Below are 22,498 nucleotides of genomic sequence, written 5' to 3' on the forward strand. Positions count from 1 at the left end.
GCCAGAAACTGATAATGAACAAGCCAAGTGCTTCTGACAACAAACTGGCAGGCTGGCTGGCAGATCAATAACAGTGGCTGATCCTTGGGTGTCCCCTCACTCTGAGAAAAAGCAGGAGATACAAACCTCCGGGATCAGTGCTGGGTAGTACTGTATAGAGTGATATGAGAAGAGGGAAACTTGGGATTGACCGATACAGTTCTTTCAGGTCCGATACCAATACCTATTATTCGTAAACAAGGAAACTCATAACTTATATTTAGAACTGATATTCATTTGCAGTAAAAATGAAAATTTTGGTGTCAAAATTTAGAATAACACACCTGGGATTCGTCTGAATACAGTATAGCCTACTGATTGTTTGTTTTTTGTGCACTGGGAAAATCTGTGATAAGAAGGACCTTATAATTTTGCAGCGAAGAGTGGTGACTTCGTGCAGAGAGACGGCTGCATCGGAGACAAAGAAGCACGTTTTAAAATACATTTTATACGTTTTTTAGTTTTTTAAATGAATATTTGATAATTGGTTTGGGAAACATCTGGACTGTATGATGATTGCTTTTCTGGTACCAATGAAAGCATCTGAAAATTGTGAAGCACCAATGGCTGGCATCAAATGCTTGCTCATACTCTTATTCAATCAAACTGTGTATGCGATGCGTGCAAGGTGCTTCATCATTTGAGAGGATTTTGGAAAATAACATTTTTTATTTTCCTCCAAATGAGCTATCAAAATGATTTTAGTTCTGATACCAAAACCCGAGGTATTTTATTGGCACTAGTACAAACAAATTTCAAACCATTTCAATGTCATGGCCTTTCCTGTGCTTTATTGTGGAGAATCACTATCATAATTACAATCATCCGTTCAAGGAATCCACATGAAAATCCTTTTTTTCCATTATACAGCTGACAGCTGAAAGAGTAAGTAAGAATAAACTAAAGATAATATATTCATTAAAACAAGTAATTAAGCAAAACATTCGCCCACTGCAGTGTGCACATCAATAAACTCATCATCGTGCACCCACTCGCTGCAAACTCACACAGGTTGTCAAGATGCTCTCACTGGTTATAGAGTGCATCACCAGCAACAAGCGCACTTCACACTGTGCTTTGTTATGCTGTCACGGGGCCACATTCTTGAGGATACGACCTGAAGAAAGACAACACACAGTCTGGTTTGATCTGGTTTGGTGTACTTTATCAATGTTCTGAACATCTGTACTGCAAGCATGAGAGCTTAGACAACACTAAAACCAGTGAGGGGTGGTTTGGTTGAAGAATTCATTAACCTTCTATTTTATCACAGGTAATATTTCATTCTACAAGCCTCATTTGTCTTTCTAAAGCCTGTCTGGATTTGGATGATGTTGTTCATCAAAAAAAGACAGAGATGAGGAAGAACATCAATTATTTGGTGAGACTGACAACTAGAGTACATTTGAAGCACACCGGGCTCACAAAGGAGTTACTAAATAAAAACAGATACTAAAATCATCTCCAGTTTTCTGTTATTCAGATGGAACTGAAGCTTGTCAAGAAAATGCAGTTCATCTGCGCTAGCTCAACAGAGCAATGGACAACACATACAAACAGAAAATTAAGCAGAATAGTCGTACGTATGTGCTGAAAATCAAAGCCCTCAATAAATTGTGGAAAAAGTGAAATAGCACATTATGTCAAATTGTAAAATTGGATAATTTTTCAGTTTTTGTAACTCATCTAAAGTAGTTTTCTTCCCACTAAAATCACCACTACACAGCGTATTTCCTTTTGCACTTCCATATCAATGCAATCATCCATCTGAAAGTCTTTGGCCTATTTATGCAAACAAATCCCAGCCATAAAGAGTCAGTCTCTAAAACAAACATGCACGCTATCCCTCAAGGTCTGTGGGGCTGTTAGTTGCTAAGGAAACAAGTTGCTCACAAAATCAAAGTCCAGTGTGAGTTGGTAAACTCCTATACGATCTCCACCAACCTCTGGCTGCTCTGCAGCAAAACAGATAAATCAGTCCCATCCCACATGATGACGAACAATGTTGACCATCCCCGGTGACTCCAGAGGGGTTTAGTGACATGGCCACAGATGTTGTGTAACTCTGATGGTTTTGTCTGAGCAATGGCCGGCCCAATGTGCAGGTCAAGAGGCTGAGCAGCCTCCAATGAACTTATCATCAACCAATCAGAGTGTTGAGTGCACGACTTGTTGTCTCCAGTCCGTTCATGTCAAGTGTGATTGCAGCTTTCACTCGCCTGCAGACATAGTGACATCTCACTTTATGCGACACGTTAGATGAGCAACGAGGGTGCAACAGATCGAATTCTGTTCCTTAACCACTGAGGGACAAAAACTGACAAATGAATAGATGAAAACATTGATAGGAGACCTCTGACATCATTACTTTGAGCTCTAGGAGATTGTTTCTGGTGCTTTATTGACCAATAACAATACATCCAGAAAATAATCTGTACATTAATCAACAATGAGAATGATATAATGATGGTGATATAGAGTAATTGTTAATTGCAGTCTTAATTTGAGGATTTAAATAAGAGAAGCTGTTGATTAACTGTATGACGTCATAAATAATGCATGCTTGCAAATTCACCATCACTTCCAAAAGATTGTGTGTGCACTCAGCCAACATCTCTGACTTCAAAATAACTGAACAAAATAACGTAGAATGCTTCATTTAGAATAATTCGTCAATGTGGGAAGCTTAAGAAAAACTGCATTTTTCCAAAACAGATGAAATGGCCGTTCTTTTTTACATTTTAGTCCAAAGACTAGAGGGTGTTTACACATTATTTGATCTGTTTTTAATCACATATGGAATGATTTCAAGGCAACACTCAGCACTCATTTGGACACAGTATTCCCTGTATCCCAGAGCTTTTTTGTCTTGCTCAAGATTGCATAGATTGCGTTATCATGCAGTAGGGGGTCAGTGGAGGCGGAAACACAGTCTGATTTGACTCAGAACAGCAAGCTCTTTTTGGCAACAAATTCAAATTCAACCCACCACCCAGATGCCTCCTCTTGGTGATATGTGTTTACCTCTATTTCAACTTTCAACTTTGTGCATTAAAAAAAAAAAATCTGATATCAAATACAGCAACTGTGCACTGTGCAGAACACAGATGGAAAACATATAAGTGAGCACTGCTTCTGAATACAGATGACATTTCAAGAGACCATTAAAATGGTGGATATTTTTCAGCAGCAGTAAGCTGTCTGACTTGAAAAGTGACCGTGAGTCTAGAGCGTCTGAAGGTTTTAAATGGCAAAGAGGAAATCCTCAGGAAAAACAGGAGTCCATCACAGAAACAGCATTTTACAAGGAGCTGGCAGGAAACCAGGGAGAGCCCACTCTCTGCAGAGCTCAGTTGCTCGGGGCAATTCTGTGGGAACCCAGAGATCTGAACAGAATTTCATTTTTCTCTTAAATCTCAATCTGACTGCTTCTCTACTTTTTGTCCCTGTGAACGAATTCTCTCTCCCTTTCAAATGAAAAATGAAGAGGCAAACAAGTGCCTGGTTATTCACCGGGATGTTAGTCTTTCTCTTACTTCAGGACATGATTATTATGATAAATGACTGGGCCTCAGAGTTTCAGACATTAGTTCACGGTCCATGTCATAACAGCATAGGACATCCTTCATTTGGATTTCATTTCACTGGCAAATCAGTTCTAGCCAGATCAATAACTTATTAGGTGGGTTCACACTGACAGTAGATGACTTATTTCCTTCTGCTATGACCATGACTGTGCACGGCGGCTTCAGGTCACTGAGCTCTTAGACAGAGATGTAAGACAGAGATCATACAGGCAGAGATGGAGCAGGGCCCAGTGGACAAGTGCCAGAGCCTACGGCAGGCGTTGTCTGTGCTGCAGCTGAATGAGCCGACAGAGAAGCACTGCCCATCGGGTCTCTGCAGTTGTTTTCACTGGGAGCATTTTTCTATTAAGTCAGCATTTAGGACTGTTTACTCCCTTGTCTCTGTTTGTTTTCATCTCATCTGTGCACCACAGCAGGAGGGTGTGTGTGTGGGACGCAGGGTGGAGAAGTTTCAAGATGAGTTTCCTGAACAAACAAGGGGATGTGAAGTTTAATACATGAACACTTGGAAACACTTAATTGGCCTGAAAGAGAATACGGCTGAAACTGTGTTGTGGTTCAAAACTTACACTGGAATAAATGGGTACACACAGACAAATGCACACACATTCAAATAAGCAAATGAGCACATTGAGATATAAAGCAAGTCCTTCTATTTGAATGTGGATCAATAACCTACTGACAAAGCAATGTAACATTGCCTCTCAGTGTACTGTATGAAGTTGAATGAAACTTCAAATCTCCTCTTCAGATAGATCCATTTGTAGAGACCCTAAGAGGTCAATCTTAAGGTCATTTCACAAGAAAAAGATGAGGGAAAGACTGAAAAAAAAGTTCCAGCTCTAGAAGTTTAGTTCACACTGTTTGCAAAAATATATATTTTGGCAGAAAGAAATTCCCCCCAAAAAATCTTCAGAATAACCAAAACACTGCATTGCGACTTTTTAAAATAAAAAAAAAGCCATTCACCTCCAGGTGTACCTCCAGGCACAACTAGACACCTTAATTAATATGTAATCCCATAGGTTATTTAACAATTACTACTAGTCCTTACTCATGTACCAAAGTTGTCCTCATCTGCTTACTCAGATCATTAGCCCTAATAACATCTGTTAGACAACAAGCAAGCACCTGGGAGAAGGATCTCAGTGTAAGGCTGCTGTTGTGTGTTTTAACAAAACAGCCCACCTACAACACCACTGTGGGTGGGAATGAAAAAAAACACAGGGTCATCTTGGTGCCAACCAAAACACGAGATTGACTGGTGAATCTGTATGACGGCACCGGCACGGCAGGGACAGTGGGTGCACACAACCACTACAGCCTGTAAGTTATTCTACCAGGTACCTCTTTCCCAGTTCTATGGGAATAAAGTGGCTAAATCAAGTTGTCTTCTTGGCCTTAGTTGGGTATTACGAGTTCCTGAGTACCAGTCATGCCTGGTCCCTGGTCCTCTTTTCCCATGAGTGAACAAAAGAAGGCAGGAAGTCTCCAAGGGGCCTGGCTAGACTCCGGCCAGTGTGGCCTGACTACTGATAGTAGCCAAGATCCGATCGGTTCTTATGCTGGCAGGAGGCAAACAGACTAGAAGTAAGACTGAGGCCACAGCAAACTTGAGATCTCACAACTAAACAAACAAGCATCTATTGTATTACCAAACAGATATAAAGACAGAGTTGTATTCATCCTTAAGAGGCTGGCTAAAATAATAATAATTAAAAAAAACAAACACACAACAGAAAAGGTATAAGCTATAATATAATAATGATCGGACTGTATGGTGTAAGCATCAAAAATGTCAGGGCCCTCATCCAGCAAGTTAAATTTTTACTACTGGGAAATCTGAGTGTGAACTTGTTGAGTCACATGCTTAATATTCATGAATGTCATCTTAACTAGTGAAGTTGAGATTTGTGTTGAGCATGTACTTTTATTCAATGTGGCAGCATGTGATGGTAGGGAGGCGTGTGTATTTTTTGTGTGAGGAATAACATCTGAGCCCTTTAGACGCTGTGGTTTGCTCAGTCTTCCTCTTTCTCTGGCACCAAAGCATGTGAGCAGTTTTAACCCAGAACACAAGAAGTTCCACTGACTCAGCAGGAACATCAGTCGCTTAATTAAATGGAAACGCATTACAGAACATCGCTCACCATTTACCCGTAATGGTGAAATCCCTTAATCGCTGCTACTGTAAGAGTATCGTTAGACCAACAAACACACTCAAACAAGGACAGCTAGAGATGTCGAGGTTTCTCTGTTGTGCCACGTCCATTCTACTACCGGATTAATACATCACACTGACACAGGGACATTTAATCACTCCAGACTCGGGGTCATGGGAGCATGTTGGCAGCAGCAGGAGAAAGGCAGGCGACAAGGGAATACAGAAACACCACAGGATGAAGGATGGTAGGTCACTCATCATGGGGCCATGATGGGAGTGTGTTTGTGGCACCTCGGGAAGCACTCACAGAGAGCCTCAAACAGAAACTGCCTCCACTTTCACTTTACCCAGAGGAAAAACAGACACAATGCTGTGACTGAACAGTTTGGTCTGCTGCACCCTGTTTTTTTGTTTTAGGGCCATCATGTCCAAAAACAGGGTGCAGCAGAGGAGGAAACTGCAGCTTCCACTGAGCAGCAGATTAGTGAAGATTGGTTAATACGGACCCTATGGATTTGCACTTACCACTGTAGAAACGGATCAAACAGCTGAGGTCCGAGTTGGCTGCTTCTTGCTGCACTCGCATAGGGTCTGCATAGCCCATAGCTGCCAGGTACTCATACAGAATCTGGAGTGGACGCTCAGAGGGATCCAGCCTCCTGAAGGACAGAAGACAATGAGAAGTGGTGTGACAATGCCCACTACAAAATAGTAACACCAGTGGCATTAAAGGGGACATATTATGGAAATTTCACTTTCTGAAGGCTCTTTAACATATATTTGGGTGTTTGTCTTGCCTTTAGGCCCCCAAAATGTGAGAATTGACAAAAAAATATGAGAGTGAGGAGTTGTCGTCACAGCTCAGAGCCCTAATACATCCATGTCAGAGCCCCTCCCCCCTTCTCCGCCATGATGGAAGGATTCCGGTGGCAAAAGCCTTACTAGTCTATGGGCAAAACAAAATCGTCTACTCCGTAATTTACTGTTTTACAATACTGGAAATCACTGCTGTGTTAAAAACTGCTTCAGTTATTTACTTTCTCCTTATTATTTCTAGTAATTTGTTGATCTGTTGGCGCAAAAAAGAGCTAGAATTTAGTCCGTCTCTGTGCTGTTCTGATGACGTTGCCCCTGGCAACCGATAGCGTCTCCTTCCATCATGGCCGACCATCGGCACGTGACTCCTCACTCTCAATAGGTTGAAATCCACGTGGTTTTAAGAGCTGTTCCCTCAGTTGTCTTCCAGTGATGTAACTAGGATTCGAATTTGCATAATACCACCCCTACCTGGGACCGGTAGAAAGGGTGGGATGGGGCAAGCAGTGGCTCATTTGCATTTAAAGGGACAGACAGTCAGTACGTTTACATGACACTTGAAAAAACCGAATTATTGCCTTAATCCGACTATTGACCCCTTGCAGCTACGTCACAATTAGAACGTGACGCGAGAGGCGACACCATGACGGACGGCAGAAAGTGCTCCGTGATAATGTAGGCCTACTGTCTATGGGTGCCGTCCAACAATGTGGCTCGATCACTTCACACTACAACCTCACAGCATTATCACTTATTTTAAATAGAATATCTACTCATCCGTTGCAATATATGTTTGTTTTTTTGTTATTCGCCGTAGAATATCTCAGTTTTCTGTGCTTTTTCCACTGCTAAGGAGCTAACGTCAGTCAGTGCCACACTCCCCATACAGCAGCTGCTGCTGTCTTTGCTGCTGCTAACTACAGTTAACGGACCTGGAAATTAAAACCTGGTCCGACCCGTGGGTGTTGAACAGGGTTGCCAACTCTCACGCATCTGGCGTGTGTCCTGGGCCGTAAAGTATACCCCCGCAGCCCCCGCGAGGCGGGGGGGCCCCCGCATGCCGTAGGGGCCCCGCCCCCGCCCGTTAAGCCGGGTTTCCACCGAATCAACCTTTTTTTTTTTTTTTTTTACACCGCGACATATGGTTCACGTCATGATAACTTCTGTATTATGGCCATTGAAGCTTCCACAGTCCATAGTTCTCCTCTTTGTTTGATATTTCAAGAGACTTCCTAACCATGGACAGCTCCTAGGCAGGATTGCTCTGCTGTGTTGTCGCCGCCCCCCCCCCCCCCCCCCGTCCGTCCGTCCGTCCGTCATCGCGGCCATCGCCCCCCCCCCCCCCGGTCATCGCCGCCGTCATCCGCGGCGGACGGCCGCGGGGGGGCCCCGCACGGTTACGTTACGGCGCACACGCTTTTAGGTCCTGTCTCACGCTCTCACGCCACTCAAACAATTCTCACGCCAAAATCAAGCGATTTGGCAAAAAAAATAAATAAAAATTAAAGCAAGCTTTGGCACTCATCAATAGGCTCTCTGAGTGGTGTGCGTGATGCTTATCCGCGTGTCAATTGGACGGCTGCTCAAGCCTGTGATCACAGCACAGTAGGACGGGGAGTTGTCGATCCGCGACCCCCCCTCCCCTCCCCTCCCCTCCCCCAACAGCGGCACGGTGCTGAAGCCTGGACCCGACTTGGTCCGAATCCGATGGCCAAAAAAAAGAGGGAGAGAGCGAAGCCCGAGACACAACCTGACCTGACCGAGTTAACGCCGGGTTCACACCGGACGCGGAAGCGCCGAGAAGCGGCGCGGCCGCGGAAATCGCGCGCGAGCCGCGTCCCTCCAGTTCACACCAGACGCCGATTTCTCCGCGGCGGTCGACAAGCGCTCCTGCTCAGCTGTTCTTCATTCAGAGGTGTTTTTCCATCATGGGTAAGTAAATAACTTCATAAAAATTAATAGGCTACGCCATGTTTTTGTAAACAATAAGTTTATACACTATCTCTGTCTCTCCCGCATGGGAGAGAGACACACACACACACACACACACACACACACACAGAAAGAGAGCGTGTTTATGGTAGTAGACAGTAGTAGTGTGGATATAGAATTTAAATACACTTTTTTTATCTACTCTTCACATTTCTTAAATCTATTTTCTCTTCCTGTTTCCCAGTGCGAGTAGACAGAAGGAGAGCCCTTGCGTTGTACCTACTACTTCGCAGGCGTCGCCAGAGAAGAAGATTGTGGGTCCACCCTATTAACCAAAAAAGACAACAACTTGGCGTGTTTCACCATCTTGTGGCGGAACTGTCCCTGGACAGAGATCGCCATGTTAAATACTTCAGAATGTCTGCTGAAAAGATGGATCACCTTCTTTCTTTGATTGGGCCTGATCTGAGCAAACAAACAACCAACTACCGCGAAGCTATCCAGCCAAAGCAACGACTTGCAGTGACACTGAGGTAAGATAACAAAGAAATAAGCATTTTCTGCACAGTGTTTAGTGTGTTTTTTTATTAACTGCAAAACCACTGCAAACTACAATATAAAAACTTAACTACAACACAACAAACAATATAATTTAACAAAATAATAACTTCTTCAATAAATGGCATCATAAAAAAATAGAAGTCATTGCAGTATAAAACAAAAAGGACTTATTCAGGCTATCACTTACATACTCAAAGTTGAGGTATTTTTTGGGGGAGGAGAGGTCTTCAACCTCTTCTAGCATGGACATGCTCCTCTTCACAACCCTTTTGTCGAACTTCTGACATAAATGTAAACATAAAAAATTCAACTATGAAACAAAGATTATTCAGGCTCTCACTGTCTTCCTAAAAGTGGTGGTATGTTGTGGGGGAGGAGGGGTCTTGAAGCTCGTCTATCATGGATGTTCTCTTCACACCTCTTTGTTGATCTGGAGGAGAGGTGTATTGTTGTCCCTGCTGTGGGTGGGACATTGGGGGTTGTGTTTGTTGTTGATATGTAGAGGGGGGTGAGTAGTGGCTTGGTTGATAATGGGATGTTGAATGATAAGAAGCTTGAAAAGTTGTTTGTGGCTGGGTTGCCTGCTGCCAAGGTAATGGGGTTGGTCTTGAAGGTTCTTCTTCTTCTTTTTCCAAGTCGTTGAGGTACTGCACTAGGTGTATTTGAGCACGTGCCTGGGAGCTACGGCACAGTCTGTTCAATCTGGGGACAAGGCTGAGGGCAAAATAATACATCTCCTCCTCATCTTTGGGGACATGCGGCGGGACTGGTACTGGTTCAGCTGTCAGGAATTGCAGGAGTTGTTGTTCTGTTGGCCCTGCAGTAGTTGACCCTTGCCTTCTCTTTTTTCTGGCCTGTGATGTTTCAGTGTCAGCTCCTGATGACAAGGCCTGAACTCTGGGGTGTATTGGGGGGTTTGGAAGCTGGGTAGAGGTTTGTCCTCTGTCTGTTGGGTGTGGAGAGGAAGATGCAGACCTCAGTGTGGGAGTGGTTGGTGTTGCAGGCCTTGAAAGTAGTCCAGAGGGTCCAGCCTCATCTGTGCTTAGGTCTGCGGGTGTTGCTTCACTCACATCAACAGGCCGGAAAGTACTTTTAGAGCTTTAAAAAAAAAAGAGAAAAACCTTTTGTTATGAAATACAGGATAGAAACAAAATATTAAAAATAATAATTTGCAAAAATGATTATGAACGTTCACAAGATCACATACATTTTGAAAAAAGAAATATTTCATTTATAAAAATAACTACTAACCTTCTGGGTTGCATATATGGAATCAAGAAGGACATGATACTGCTGTATTTCCAGTCCTTTGCACTGCCACCAGCGGACCCGCTCGCAGCAGTTTTGTTTTTATTCTTTACAAAATTGTCCCGTAACTGCTTCCATCTCCTTTTGCATTCATCAACTGTGACACAGTAACATACATGAATTAATAATAAAAAATACAATAACCTTTTCCCTATTAATTAGTTATATTACAACACAATTATGATAATTATATTACTAAATACTGTTAATAGTACTGTTTAGTAATTTATATATATTTTTTTCTATTCCCACAGATTCCTTGGTACAGGGGAAACCTTTTCAAGTCTGGCTTTCCAGTATAGGTTGGGAAAGAGCACCGTGTCCACCTCCGTGCACATGACCTGCCGGGCAATAGAGAGGCAGATGATGGCCAAGCAGTTTCCCAGGCCCACAGAGCAGATGTGGAGGGACATCGCCTCTGCATTCTGGACTCGGTGGAATTTTCCAAACTGCCTTGGGGCCATCGACGGGAAACACATAAACATCACAGCACCACCAAAATCAGGAAGTCAGTACTTCAATTATAAAAAAACATTTTCCATTGTTCTGCTGGCACTGGTGGATGCCAACTACAGATTCATTAACGTCCAGGTGGGAGACTATGGACGGGCAAGTGATGGAGGAGTCTACAGTGGATCGGACCTTGGAATTTGCATGGAAAACAAAACGCTGCATGTTCCTGATGACTGTCCTCTGCCAGGAGCAGGCCAACAAGTGCCAGTACCGTACACCATGGTGGGGGATGCTGCCTTCCCTCTGAAGAGGTACTTAATGAGGCCATTCCCTGGACAACACCTTGGGCGGTGGAAAAAGTTATTCAACTACAGACTGTCCAGGGCCAGGATGGTGGTGGAATGTGCTTTTGGCATTCTGGCAGCACGGTGGAGAGTTCTCTACACACGGATAACAATGGCACCAGAGAATGTGGATGCTGTTGTTATGGCTGTTTGCATCCTGCACAACTACCTCCTCAACGCAGTGGACAACCAGAGGTTGTTGGAGGAGGCAGAACAGCGAGGGGAGCACCTCCAGGATGCCAGGAACATGGGTGGCAACAGAGGATGCAGGGATGCGTACGATACAAGGGAAAAATTCTGCGCATTTTTCCTCTCTCCTGAGGGCAGTGTGCCCTGGCAGGATCGTATGCTCTAAGTGCAATGCTGAGCCACAGCTAGAGGGACTTTGATTTGAGGGGAGATACATAGACATTATTTTGGCCTTTATTTTGCTGTGCTGTGTTTTTGCTGTATATGCTTGAAATAAATGTGAAAGAAAATCGATTTATTTGTCATTATTTCATGGACTCTGACTGCTTTTTAAATCTGTGGGTTATTATAAGCCAAATGTGTTAATAGATAGATATTAACATTACTATGTGAGGAATTTATTGCCCAGACTTAATAGGTATAAAAACCACAACATGAAATACATAAAAATACTGCATGTCTCTTCCAAATGAGTTTGTTGTTATTCTAGTGGATTATGAGGGCTAAATAAAAGTAAAAAAAATCGTTTTAAAACAGTAGAGCTTTATTTACAAAGTTATCATGATACTTGTAATGTTTCTATCTAAAAATACAGTCAGAAAATGTGATTTCACAATATGTAGGCTATATTATTATTTTTGGCTCTTATATGCTTTAGAAACAGCACTTAGCCTAATGACTATTCAAGAACTTGTACTTTTGGACATGAAACTGGAGGAGGGAGAGAAAATGGCTGCTGAGGACACTTTTCCTTGGAACAGGTAATGGGGGATGGAAGGTGGAGAAAATGGCTGAGGGACCCTGGTGGCCCCTGCAGACTAGGCTACTGAAGCAGGATTACATTTGGTCACACAGTGTGGAATATGTAGACTATTATTTAATTAATAGAGGCTATATAATTACAAATCTATGGACAATTGATTTTGCACAGAACTTGTGAGACATCTTTTGATTAAGACAGTAGGCTATACTTACTCGTAGATCCAATGGCTGTTGCTACAGCCTCCCAACACTTGTCTTTTTTTATGTTGTCCTTATAAAATAGGTGCTGTGGGTCGTACAGCTCCCTGTACTTCTCGACCTCCAAAATCAATTTCACGTCGTCCATCGTCTCTCTCGCTCTTCTCCCTGGTTGTTTGTGTGTTTAGACACCCCAAACCCCACCCCCCCGCCCCGTTGACAGCCCACTCCGTTGCTGTGTGTCTGTCAGTGTGTGTTTGTTTGTGTGTGTGTGTGTGTGTGTGCGTGTTTCTTTGTTTCTTTGTTTGTGTGCTTGTGTTTTGTTTTGTTTTTGTTTAGTTTTCATCTCCGATCTCTCTACTCTGTTTACATACACAAATATGATCAAATTTGTCAATCGCGGTATTTTATTTTGAAAATCGCTTTTATTTTGAAAATTGACCGGATTCTCTCGTGTTTCTTTGTGTGACTTCCTGCCAGAATTGACGCGGTCGGCCGCGGCTCGCGCACAAAATAGAGCAGACGCCGAAACTGGCGCTCCACGGCGCGAGCCGACCGCGGAGGACCGCGACGCGCCGCGTCTAGTCTGAACTACAACACCAGTTAACGAGGGCGCCGAATGGAAGCGGACTCCGCTCCGCGGCTATTCGCGGCGCTTCGGCGTCCGGTGTGAACCCGGCGTATGTTTTCGGACTGAACGCGGCTCGAACTGACGCCTGCGGTCGGGCTGGTTGGGCCAATCCGTTGAAAACTATAAAATCAGGATGCAGACTGGGTAGCCCAAAAGTACAGCTAGGCAGCTCAGCCCAGAGAGCAGAGGAGAGAGAGACAGCGCAGCAGCAGGTGTGTGTGTGTGTGTGTGTGTGTGTACGTCTGTGTGTACTACGTGTGTGCGCAACTGCGCATGCATGCACGTGGGCCATACCTGCAAACTCCGAATGGGTATGTAGAATGTTTATTACAGAAGAGAAACACACATTTCAGGACCTGACTTGTATCATCAGGCTGTAATATAAGACTGAAAATCACAGGACGTGTCTGTTCTGTCCTTTCATATATTAATAGGCTCAATAGGCTGGTCCAGGCCAAAAACCAGAGCTCCCCACTAGACCAGTTTCATACACTCCAGCCAGACAATGATAGGAACCACAGATCTGCTTTTTTCCCTCTTATCTGAAGCAAATGTTGTGTTTTCCCTTTATTTTCTTCTCAGAGTACACCAGAATGCTTCAAATACATGTTAAAATCACAATTTTTTTCCTGGGGGGGTGCCCCCAGACCCCCCTAGAGGGATATATACGTATTTTGTCACCTATTACACCTCTAGCCTACTCAGTTTGCAGGTATAATGTGTGTGTGTGTGTGTGTGTGAGTGAGAGAGAGAGAGAAAAACTACAATAAACATAACTATTATTATTATTATTATAGACAACCCCCCCCCCCCCCCCACCGCCAACAGAATCTCACTCCAGCCCAGGACCAAAAGTTGGCAACCCTGGTGTTGAAGACCTGACCCGACGTCTGTATAATTAGTGATCATTCTCTGATTAAACCCGGCTGAAAAATAAAAGAAAACAGGAAGCCGTCTTCGTTGTAATCGCCGCGATCCGCCGGCGGCAACTACGTTGTGACGGTGCTATGTTTAATACGAGCGTTAGCTGTTGTTAGCCACAGCATGTAGCTCAGCTAGTTAGCTTCAACTGTGTTTACATCGACTAGGCCTATACACTGTAGATAAACTAACTTATAATGGCATCGATAACGTGTCTGTATATCTTCGCACTGGTCCTGTTGTTGCTCATGTAACCCCGCTGCCAGTGGCCAGCCCCCGGTTCTTAGCTCTAGCCCAGCAAGGAGTTGGTGCTTCAGACCAGTTTTAAGGACCAATAACCGGTTTTTAAGCGGTGGAAAAGCAAAGAACCGGTGCTAGTCAGGCTCTGGCTCCGAATCAGCACTCGAACCAGCTCAGTGGAAAAGGAGGGGAAACCCTACAACCCCGGTATGTCACAAAACTATAACGCGCCCATTCAATTACATTGACGTTCACTGTTCTTTTGCCGTCCATCATGGCGTCCGGAGCTATCGCGAGTGGAACGTGACGTCACGTGCAAGGGGTCAATAACTGGACAACGCATGTGCGCATGCTCCACAACCGTAGAGACGGCACAAAGTGGAGCAGAGAAGCCGCCCGAACTCGGCAAAGTAAAGAAAAAAACCCAACATCAGCGCAGATTCAATGCATTTCACACATACACAGCACAACCAGCCAGATTGTTTTATTAGAGAGAGGGAGAGAGAGAGAGAGAGAGAGAGAGAGAGAGAGAGAGAGAGAGAGAGAGAGAGAGAAAGCCCGCGTATCCTATTCTCAGCGCGAATCCGGCCCAGACCGGTGCGTCTGGTCAGGAACTGCAGTTGAGAATTTATTAATAAGCTTATAAGTTGTTTATATTCAGTTTTTTACGAGGTGACAGAAAAGTCAACAGGACAGGGGGGCGTATTAACCCGCTGAAACAACGGGTGACGCCGCATGCGGGGGCGGACCCTGTCAGTTATTTGATTTTCTCAGCATAGCTCGATTAAGCTCTGCATGTAAACGTACTGACTGAAACCAGCCGTTCTGAACAGGGCTGGTTTGAGAGTATAAGAGAGCACGTGATATTTGATCCTTGGGGTATTTGGACCAAAGCACAGACATGTCTTTAAGACACCTGGGAACTATTTTAATGTGTGGAAAGGGGGCATAATATGTCTTCTTTAACATTAAACTTAAGATGGACACTGTCTTTATCTCCATTAAAAGCATCAAACAGTTTTTGAATGTAATAGTCCTAATACTGCTTAATCTTGCTCAGGAGGTGCAATGCTATAGGATACAGCCCACAGCATGTCAAAGATGAATAAGATAAGCGTATCTATAGAAAGGGGTGAGCAGATAATTCTTTTAAAGTAATATATGCAAAGCAGATTATTCTTTTAAAGTAATAGGCTTCTAATATAATGCAACTTGTAAAATAAATCAAAGCAAATCTGACCAAATACTAGACAGTCTAGTGCAGTGACAAGCAAAAGAATTCCTCACTGGTTTCCCACCGTTGGACACTTCAGTCCCTGGCCAAGCAGCACTAACAAGGACTGTGCCCAAGTTACAGAGAGCTATTTTTTTGTTTGTGTTTAGAGTCTTGTTATGATTGACAGAGCTCAGGATGATCATTTGGAACCACAAACTGACCAAACCAAAACACGGAAAAAATGCAGTTGTGCAAAATCCAAAACATGCTATTGGTTTTTCTCTGACTGTGGATTTGACTTAATCTGGGGAAAAATCATCTTGGTCCAATAATAATCACTTTAAGGACTCTTACTGCAGATACCTAACAGGATGAACGTCAACTCTGGAATCCTGTACCACTAGCCTGGTACAATCGGCCTGTCACACAAATCCTTACTGTATGGCTTCATGAAAGAAGGGTTAGGGCAACCAAAAGAGCATATGAAAATGGGTGTGCAGGTTATAAAGGAACTGACTTGCAAGTACAAAAGAAATTTGATTAGTGTGTTCAGTATTGTATGTATCATCAGGGTATATTTTACATTTTATTACTTGGCTGGATGTAATACCTCAGCGATCAAAGATCATTTAGCAAGGTTTCAGCTTCTTACTAAAGGGATCAAGTGCTGAGAGAAGGAAGCTGGTGTTAGCAAATCCAGCAGAAGAAAGGGAAGACTCTCAACTGTATAAAACTAATTAGTTGTTTTCCCTATGCTGAACTGGTAAGTACCTTAACATAAATGTTAGAAGCACAAAAATGTCAATGTGGTATTTAAGTCAAAGTTTATAACTCAAAGCCAATAAAATGTGATCAAAAACCTTTATTGGTTGTTTGCTATCGCTGACATTAACAATGCGTGATGTGATCTAATTATTCTCCTTATTCAACAGTCCTTAACACCCATCCTCTCTCTTTTGCCTTGTTAGTGGTGAGCACACAAGATAAGATGTCCATGCATGCATCACTTATCTGAGCTGTACTTGACCAGGCCTTAAGGGGTCAACAGTCAAATAATCACCCGTAAATGCAAGCGATCTGTCCGTTGGTCTGGATCATCACCATGCAGAATGTACAGCAGAGGTGAGAGGATTAGATGGGATTTGGCTGCTAGTCTCACTTTACATTTCAGAGTGAGGAGCTCAGTGATTTGGGAGGCCTGTGGTAACAAGCCGCTAACTCCTCTGAGAGGAGGCCGTTGAGATGTCTGTGACCCTCCCTTTGGAAGTGCTCTGGGCAGGGCAAGCCGAAAGGAAACCCGAGGCATACCCAAGAACATGTCGGAGGGATTTCACATTCCATCTATTCTGGAGGCAAATTTGGGGTCGTCATGGGAAGAGCATGTTGCAACCCCTACTACTCACCCTGTTGGCACTGTCACACTGACCAGGGTAAGTGGCTCAAGAATGGATGAATGGAAGGATGTACAGTATGTCCTCCATCAACCCCACTGCCACAGTGAATTTATCTTAAAAGGGAGTTTGAGTGACTGAAAATACAATGTTCCCTAAGCAGGAAAGAACCCAGACCAAGTCTCCCTGCAAGCAGCACATTACTACAAGCTATAAAAAGAAAAGCACTAAAAAAAGCTTCCATCCCTTCCATCATGTCTTTACTTACAAATCCTTCTTCAGTGCTTCTTTCACTTCTGTCAACAGCTTTGTATGCTTCAGATCCGCGTTTATACAGCACATGCATCTATTATCAATGAGCCTAATAAAACATTTCCCTAAAAAGAGTTTATATACAACTACAAGTTCCTTTAAGGTCAAAAATAAATCGGGTCCTCCTAACTCATGTATTTACCATGAACATTGAATGCAACCGTGGCTTATCTTTTACTATATTTGCTGTCTGAAGGAATTAGATCCCCCTTTGAATAAACAGAAATTATAGTTTTCTTAAATCCCCAATACTCTGTTTTTTGGATGGTGAAGTCTTTAATATTGAATTTAAATCCACCTGGTTATACCTGCTGGCAGACTGCAATTTAAGAGCTGCACTGCTGGAATAGAAACCGGACCAACACGGCCCATCCACAGGCTTACCGAAAGCCTTTCATTTATTACCATTCTACATTACTCTGCAATGCCTAGGGGCTTTTAATGAGCAAAGATATGATGATGTCTTATATGTTGTTGGTTGGTCATAACACTGTCTACCATCCTGAGAAATCATTAGTAAGTCATTCCGTGTACTGTATGTGTCTAGTACAATATCTGCAGCACGTTCATGGCATAATCTTCCAACCTGTAACATTTCCTAAGAGAACAATTTACAAGTCTCCACTATAAGTGCACCTATTGGCATTTTTTGCCGGTACCTGACATCTTAAGAGATTTTAAGACTTTGCTCTATGTCAACATCATTTAAAAACTAGGCAGACAGTAAGATTTGCATGGAATACACTATGAGCCACAGTGTTTTCAGCTATAACTGATTTCTTATTTCGGCTCTGCCTTCTGACAGGCTTTCCCATGAAAGCAACAGAGCAGCAACGCAGATTCCTTCCTGGTCACAGATCAGTGAACCAGCTTTTCATCCTTTCACAGATAATCAAAGGGTCATTTGCTATTTCTGTCTACATGTGTCTTCTGGGGCTGAGAGAGGCATATAGTCATGTCCCTGAGGGTATCCTGGTGAAATCCTGTGGGAGTATAGACTGTTAAGAAAACCGCAGGAGGTCTTCAGCACCATGTCTGACCTTTGTGCATTAACCCAAGCTCAAGGTGATATTCTGCTTTTGGTTTTCATGGACAGGATATCAAGGATACCAAGTAAATGCCAGGGCCTGATATGTTTTTTAATATTATACAAATAAGAGAGATCATTAATAGATTCTTCTAGATGGCTTATGTTAGATGTTACTGTTCTGTATTATCCCCATTTCAGTCTTGTTTATTTAAGTGTGTCGGATGGAAGAGATGTGCTTCCATTTCAACCGGTTCAGCAGCTGTCTAAACCTGCTGTGTAACATCCCATGCTTCGCTTGCACTATGCTGACATAACCAGAAACCAAAGCATATTCTTACGCTTCAAATCTTGTTTCTTTCACTTTTCTTTTCATTTCCGTGTCAGTACATGATTATACATAAAGATGTGAAATGTCAGAGGATGCACGCACAGTTGGTCTCTGGACAGCAAGCCTTACTTCATAACATGTTCTACACCAAGTTGTTAGCTTAACTTAGTGTGTTTTTACCTGACTAGGTCTCCATGCAGCTGAACGTAGAGTCCCTGTCCATTCCTCTGAGCACACAGCTCCTCCACTGTGGTGCTGGTAGAACAGAGCACCAGCTGCAGGTCTGTCTGAGGGGTGGAGGAGGTCTGTGGGCCGGAGGCAGGTGGCTGAGGGTCAACTGTCCCCCCATACAGACACACACAGCCCCTCTGGGTGTCCCCCTTTAGCCAGTCCCGCTCTCGCGATCCGAATCTGGTCTTTCTCGTCACACAACCACGACTCCCATTCCGCTTTATGTTGCGCTGCTGACACAAAAAAGAATCATTTTAATACACAAATCAGATATCAGATATATGCTGTACATATTAGCATGTCTAACTGGCATTGGCTGCTAAAAGGGGCTTGACTGTAGTTTCAAAATGTATTGTTGACCCTCCCAGAGATGCTGTGGCCTTACCACAACACAACATCTGCACTGGGAGTTTCTGCTCACCTTTTGAACTGAATGAATATATCCATGCTGGAAATTGGTGCAGTCATATTTGTTGTGAACCCTTCCTACATGCTTTTGCACTTTGATAGAGAGCAGCAATTAAATGTTTTATAATCAATATTCAGTTATTAGTAACTCTGTAGCTAGACACTCCTGTCATTACACTGAACACAATTGCAATTGATTTCCTTTGTAGAATCAACCCTATTGAACTCTACATTTCCTGAGCAGCATGTGTCTAGAGCAGGGGAGAAGACTGTAAGTCAAGAACAGTCTTTGATGTTTTCTTCATTCTGTTACCTTTCTCACTGAGGATGGACTACGGTGTGATGAGATTACTAATGGCGAGAACATCATGTTGTTTCTGTTCGCTTCACTTGTGGTGATGTTAGCTGGATGTGTAAGTAGCTTGATGTATTTCCTTAAAATTATGCAATGCTAGGTTATCTGAATTTGACGTAAATAGAGACAAATGCTACCAAAATGATAAAATGTCACTAACATTAGCCACTCATATCATTCACAGGCCTAGAAAAGGCATTACAGTATGTTACTTGGTTCAAGAGGTAACTACTGTATCTATCCACTGCTCTGACTGCATTTAGGCTCTTCAACACACACACAATCTCTCTCTCTCTCTCTCTCTCTCTCTCTCTCTCTCTCTCTCTCTCTCTCTCTCTCTCTCTCTCTCTCTCACTCTCTCTCTCTCTCTCTCTCTCTCCACTGCTGTTGGAGATTGTCAAGGATGCACCTTGAACCTACATCTATTCAGAATATTCATAAACAGGATATTAGGACACAAGTCTGGACAGAATTCAATTTAGTGGCTTAAAGAAACCAGCCATACCTTTTGTTAATGTTGCCTCATTCAGTTGTTACAGTAATAAGACCGTGGACAATTTGCTACCAAAGTGCAACATATCAATATAAGGAAAATGAGTGTCAAAGTTGCAACTAATTACATTTTTTGTTGTTATTGTGTTTGGTTCTGCTTCACTTTAGTTAATGCATATTAAAAACCAGTAACATCCCTGATATAACCTTACATAATCCAAACTGGCAAAAATATTTATTGTTTCAATTGCTTTTTAGAATGCCTATCAATTATTTTTATTTTGATTAATAGGGAGATCCTGTCAGACAGAAAGTTTATCTTTCATTTGAATTATTTCAAGTGAATTCAAATTACTAGTTTATATTCTTCTATTTCTATGTTTATTCCTAATGTTAGAAATAAGCTTTTTCTTAAATAAGTCAAAACTGGAGCAGCAATATTCCCGAGGTTTAAGTCTAACACTAATATGTGGCCACATTTAAACACTGCCAGTCCTTTTCTTTTGTTAAACACTGAGCCATTGCTTGTGCAGTTGTCACTCCTGGTCAATTGCAGATGTAAAGCAGCCGTGTCCCAGACTGAGTGTATAGCAGGGTCGCACAGTGAATGACAGCATATATGTTGAGTCAATAAGGAGTAGATGCAGTAACATGCTGTATATTTTCCTACCTCCTGGTGAAAGAAGGATCTATTTGTCAATGAATGACGGCTGACCTGGATCAGTTTTACATGTGGTTACTGAGGTAACTTGTAGAGACTCAATGATGATGCAGTATGTACAGTAATCGTGACACAATCCTTTCTGAAATAACATATGATCCTTCACCACACGCTATGACTTAACTGTGGTTTCATAGACAATATGAGCAAGCATATAATACAGTAAAAAGGTGGGGGGAAATCACCACAACACTTGTGCTATTATTCACTAATCAACAGGGTGACCTATTTCACTTTCTGATTTTGGTGTGCCCCCTTCCCTCAGATACAGTAACTCAGAAATGCATTAGATTATGTGTTTGGAGTTCCTATATCATTATATCTTACCTTAATGTGTCATAAAAAAATGTTGAGTAGGGCCCTCCTATAAAAGCTCTAAAGAGTGTGTGTGTGGCTTGTGGCTGTTAATTGGCTCTGGTACATTCCTCACTGAATGGCAATCATCCACAGATCAATCATCAGCCATCAACAATATCAATCAACTGACATTAGAGCCATTACATAATATTGCATGGAAGCGTTTTAATATCTCATCATGCCTCATTTTCAATCACTCACTGCAACGGTAAGAAACCCCCATTGACATGTAACACAATATAAAGATATGTGTCCGGTTCACTTCTATGCCCCTGTCTCAATCACCTATACTGCATCACATGAACGCATACATCCTCCTCTCGTTATGACTTGCCTTTAGCACTCGGATCCCCGTTGCAGCGTGAGCTCCGGTACCAATGCGGCTGCCACGACCTGCAGTCTGATTCAGCCCCGTTTGGTGGACCACCGTGTCCGGCTGCCTGTCTATGCAAGACCCGTTATCTCCGACATCACCACCTCCTTTCTTGGTGTCCGTTTGGGTGTTAGTCGCAACGACCGCTGCGCTGTTGTCTTCGTCCTCCATCGCCATGGATGATCCCGGTTAATAACAGCGACAAAACCCAAGAAATGCCGCCCCGGTACGTGACTGGCAAATTCCCACGGAGAGTTGAAAATGCATCCTGTGTCGGTGCAGCGACGCCATATCCAGACTGAATTTGACTGCTGTCAGATAGGCCTGCCGGGGAGCTGATCAATAAACATTAAATGGGCGGGCTTAGAGTATTTATTATTCAACAGCCACTGCCCCTTTCTGAGGGGAGAGCCTTATTACATTAATCATAAGGAGAGTCTATGACAAGCATAATTCAGTATGTTTAAGCTCCACAAAAGAGGTTTGGATGTGTGCTGTTTGGTTTTCTGCCCATGTGGGAATAGAGGGGAATGAGCATGTTGATATTAGCTATAAGCAAGCACTAAAAATCGCATCAAGTCCAGGTGAGCAGCAAAAGTGAAGGAAAGTCACTCATAAAGAGACATTTACACAAGTTGTGGCAAGAATATTGGGATTTTCAGTTTACAGGCAGACACTGTAATATCCATAAACATGTTGGGGAGGGAAGGAGGCTGGGAACTGGGTGGGTACTGACACAGTTTAGGACAGGCTGGTTCAAATGAAACATTGCATAAAATTGGTAAGCATTCAGATGGAAAGTGTGAGCGTTGTGGTATGACTGAATCTGCCCAGCATGTGCTTTTGGAGTCTAGAAAATATGAGGAGGAAAGGAGGATACTGAAGGCAGCAGTGGAAAGGGCAAAAATAGGATTTAATCTGAGAAATTCAAAGGGTCAAAGGGAGTCCTAAAGTAGGCTACATATTTACATAGGCTACCTCAATAAAGGGTTGATAGAAAGGATTTAATTTTCTTTCCTTCTTTATTATTATATATATTAATTTTATTTTTTTTATATTTTTTATTTATTTTTTTATTTTTTTATTAATTTTGAACTGTAAACTATAGTCTGTAACTGCCAATCTTTCGATCCATACTC

The 22,498-nt window shown here is 42.8% G+C and overlaps 2 protein-coding genes across 3 annotated transcripts in view; one reads left to right on the top strand and one right to left on the bottom strand.

Annotated features, from left to right (window-relative positions):
* The window catches only part of phlpp2 (PH domain and leucine rich repeat protein phosphatase 2), a 43,884-nt gene extending 22,248 nt beyond the window's left edge, over positions 1-21,636 (bottom strand). For both annotated transcript variants that reach the window (XR_014595285.1, XM_083969230.1), the window contains exons 1-3: positions 21,321-21,636; positions 18,603-18,883; positions 6,316-6,449 (exon numbers count right to left, since the gene is read on the bottom strand). Coding sequence is in view for 1 of the 2 variants with exons in the window: in XM_083969230.1 (XP_083825356.1) it covers positions 6,316-6,449; positions 18,603-18,883; positions 21,321-21,536 (631 nt within the window). In the remaining variant the exon portion in view is untranslated. The remainder of the gene's footprint in view (positions 1-6,315; positions 6,450-18,602; positions 18,884-21,320) is intronic.
* Positions 8,422-11,559, top strand: LOC311008047 (uncharacterized protein; the record flags this gene model as incomplete). Its single annotated transcript, XM_084001480.1, has 3 exons — positions 8,422-8,538; positions 8,783-9,071; positions 10,662-11,559. The coding sequence occupies exons 1-3, from the start codon at positions 8,535-8,537 to the stop codon at positions 11,557-11,559; spliced, it is 1,191 nt and encodes a 396-aa protein (XP_083857606.1). The 5' UTR covers positions 8,422-8,534.
* Positions 21,637-22,498: the final 862 nt, after the last annotated feature.

This window comes from Trachurus trachurus (assembly GCF_905171665.1).
Source record: "Trachurus trachurus genome assembly, chromosome: 3".
NCBI classification, from domain to species: Eukaryota; Metazoa; Chordata; class Actinopteri; order Carangiformes; family Carangidae; genus Trachurus; species Trachurus trachurus.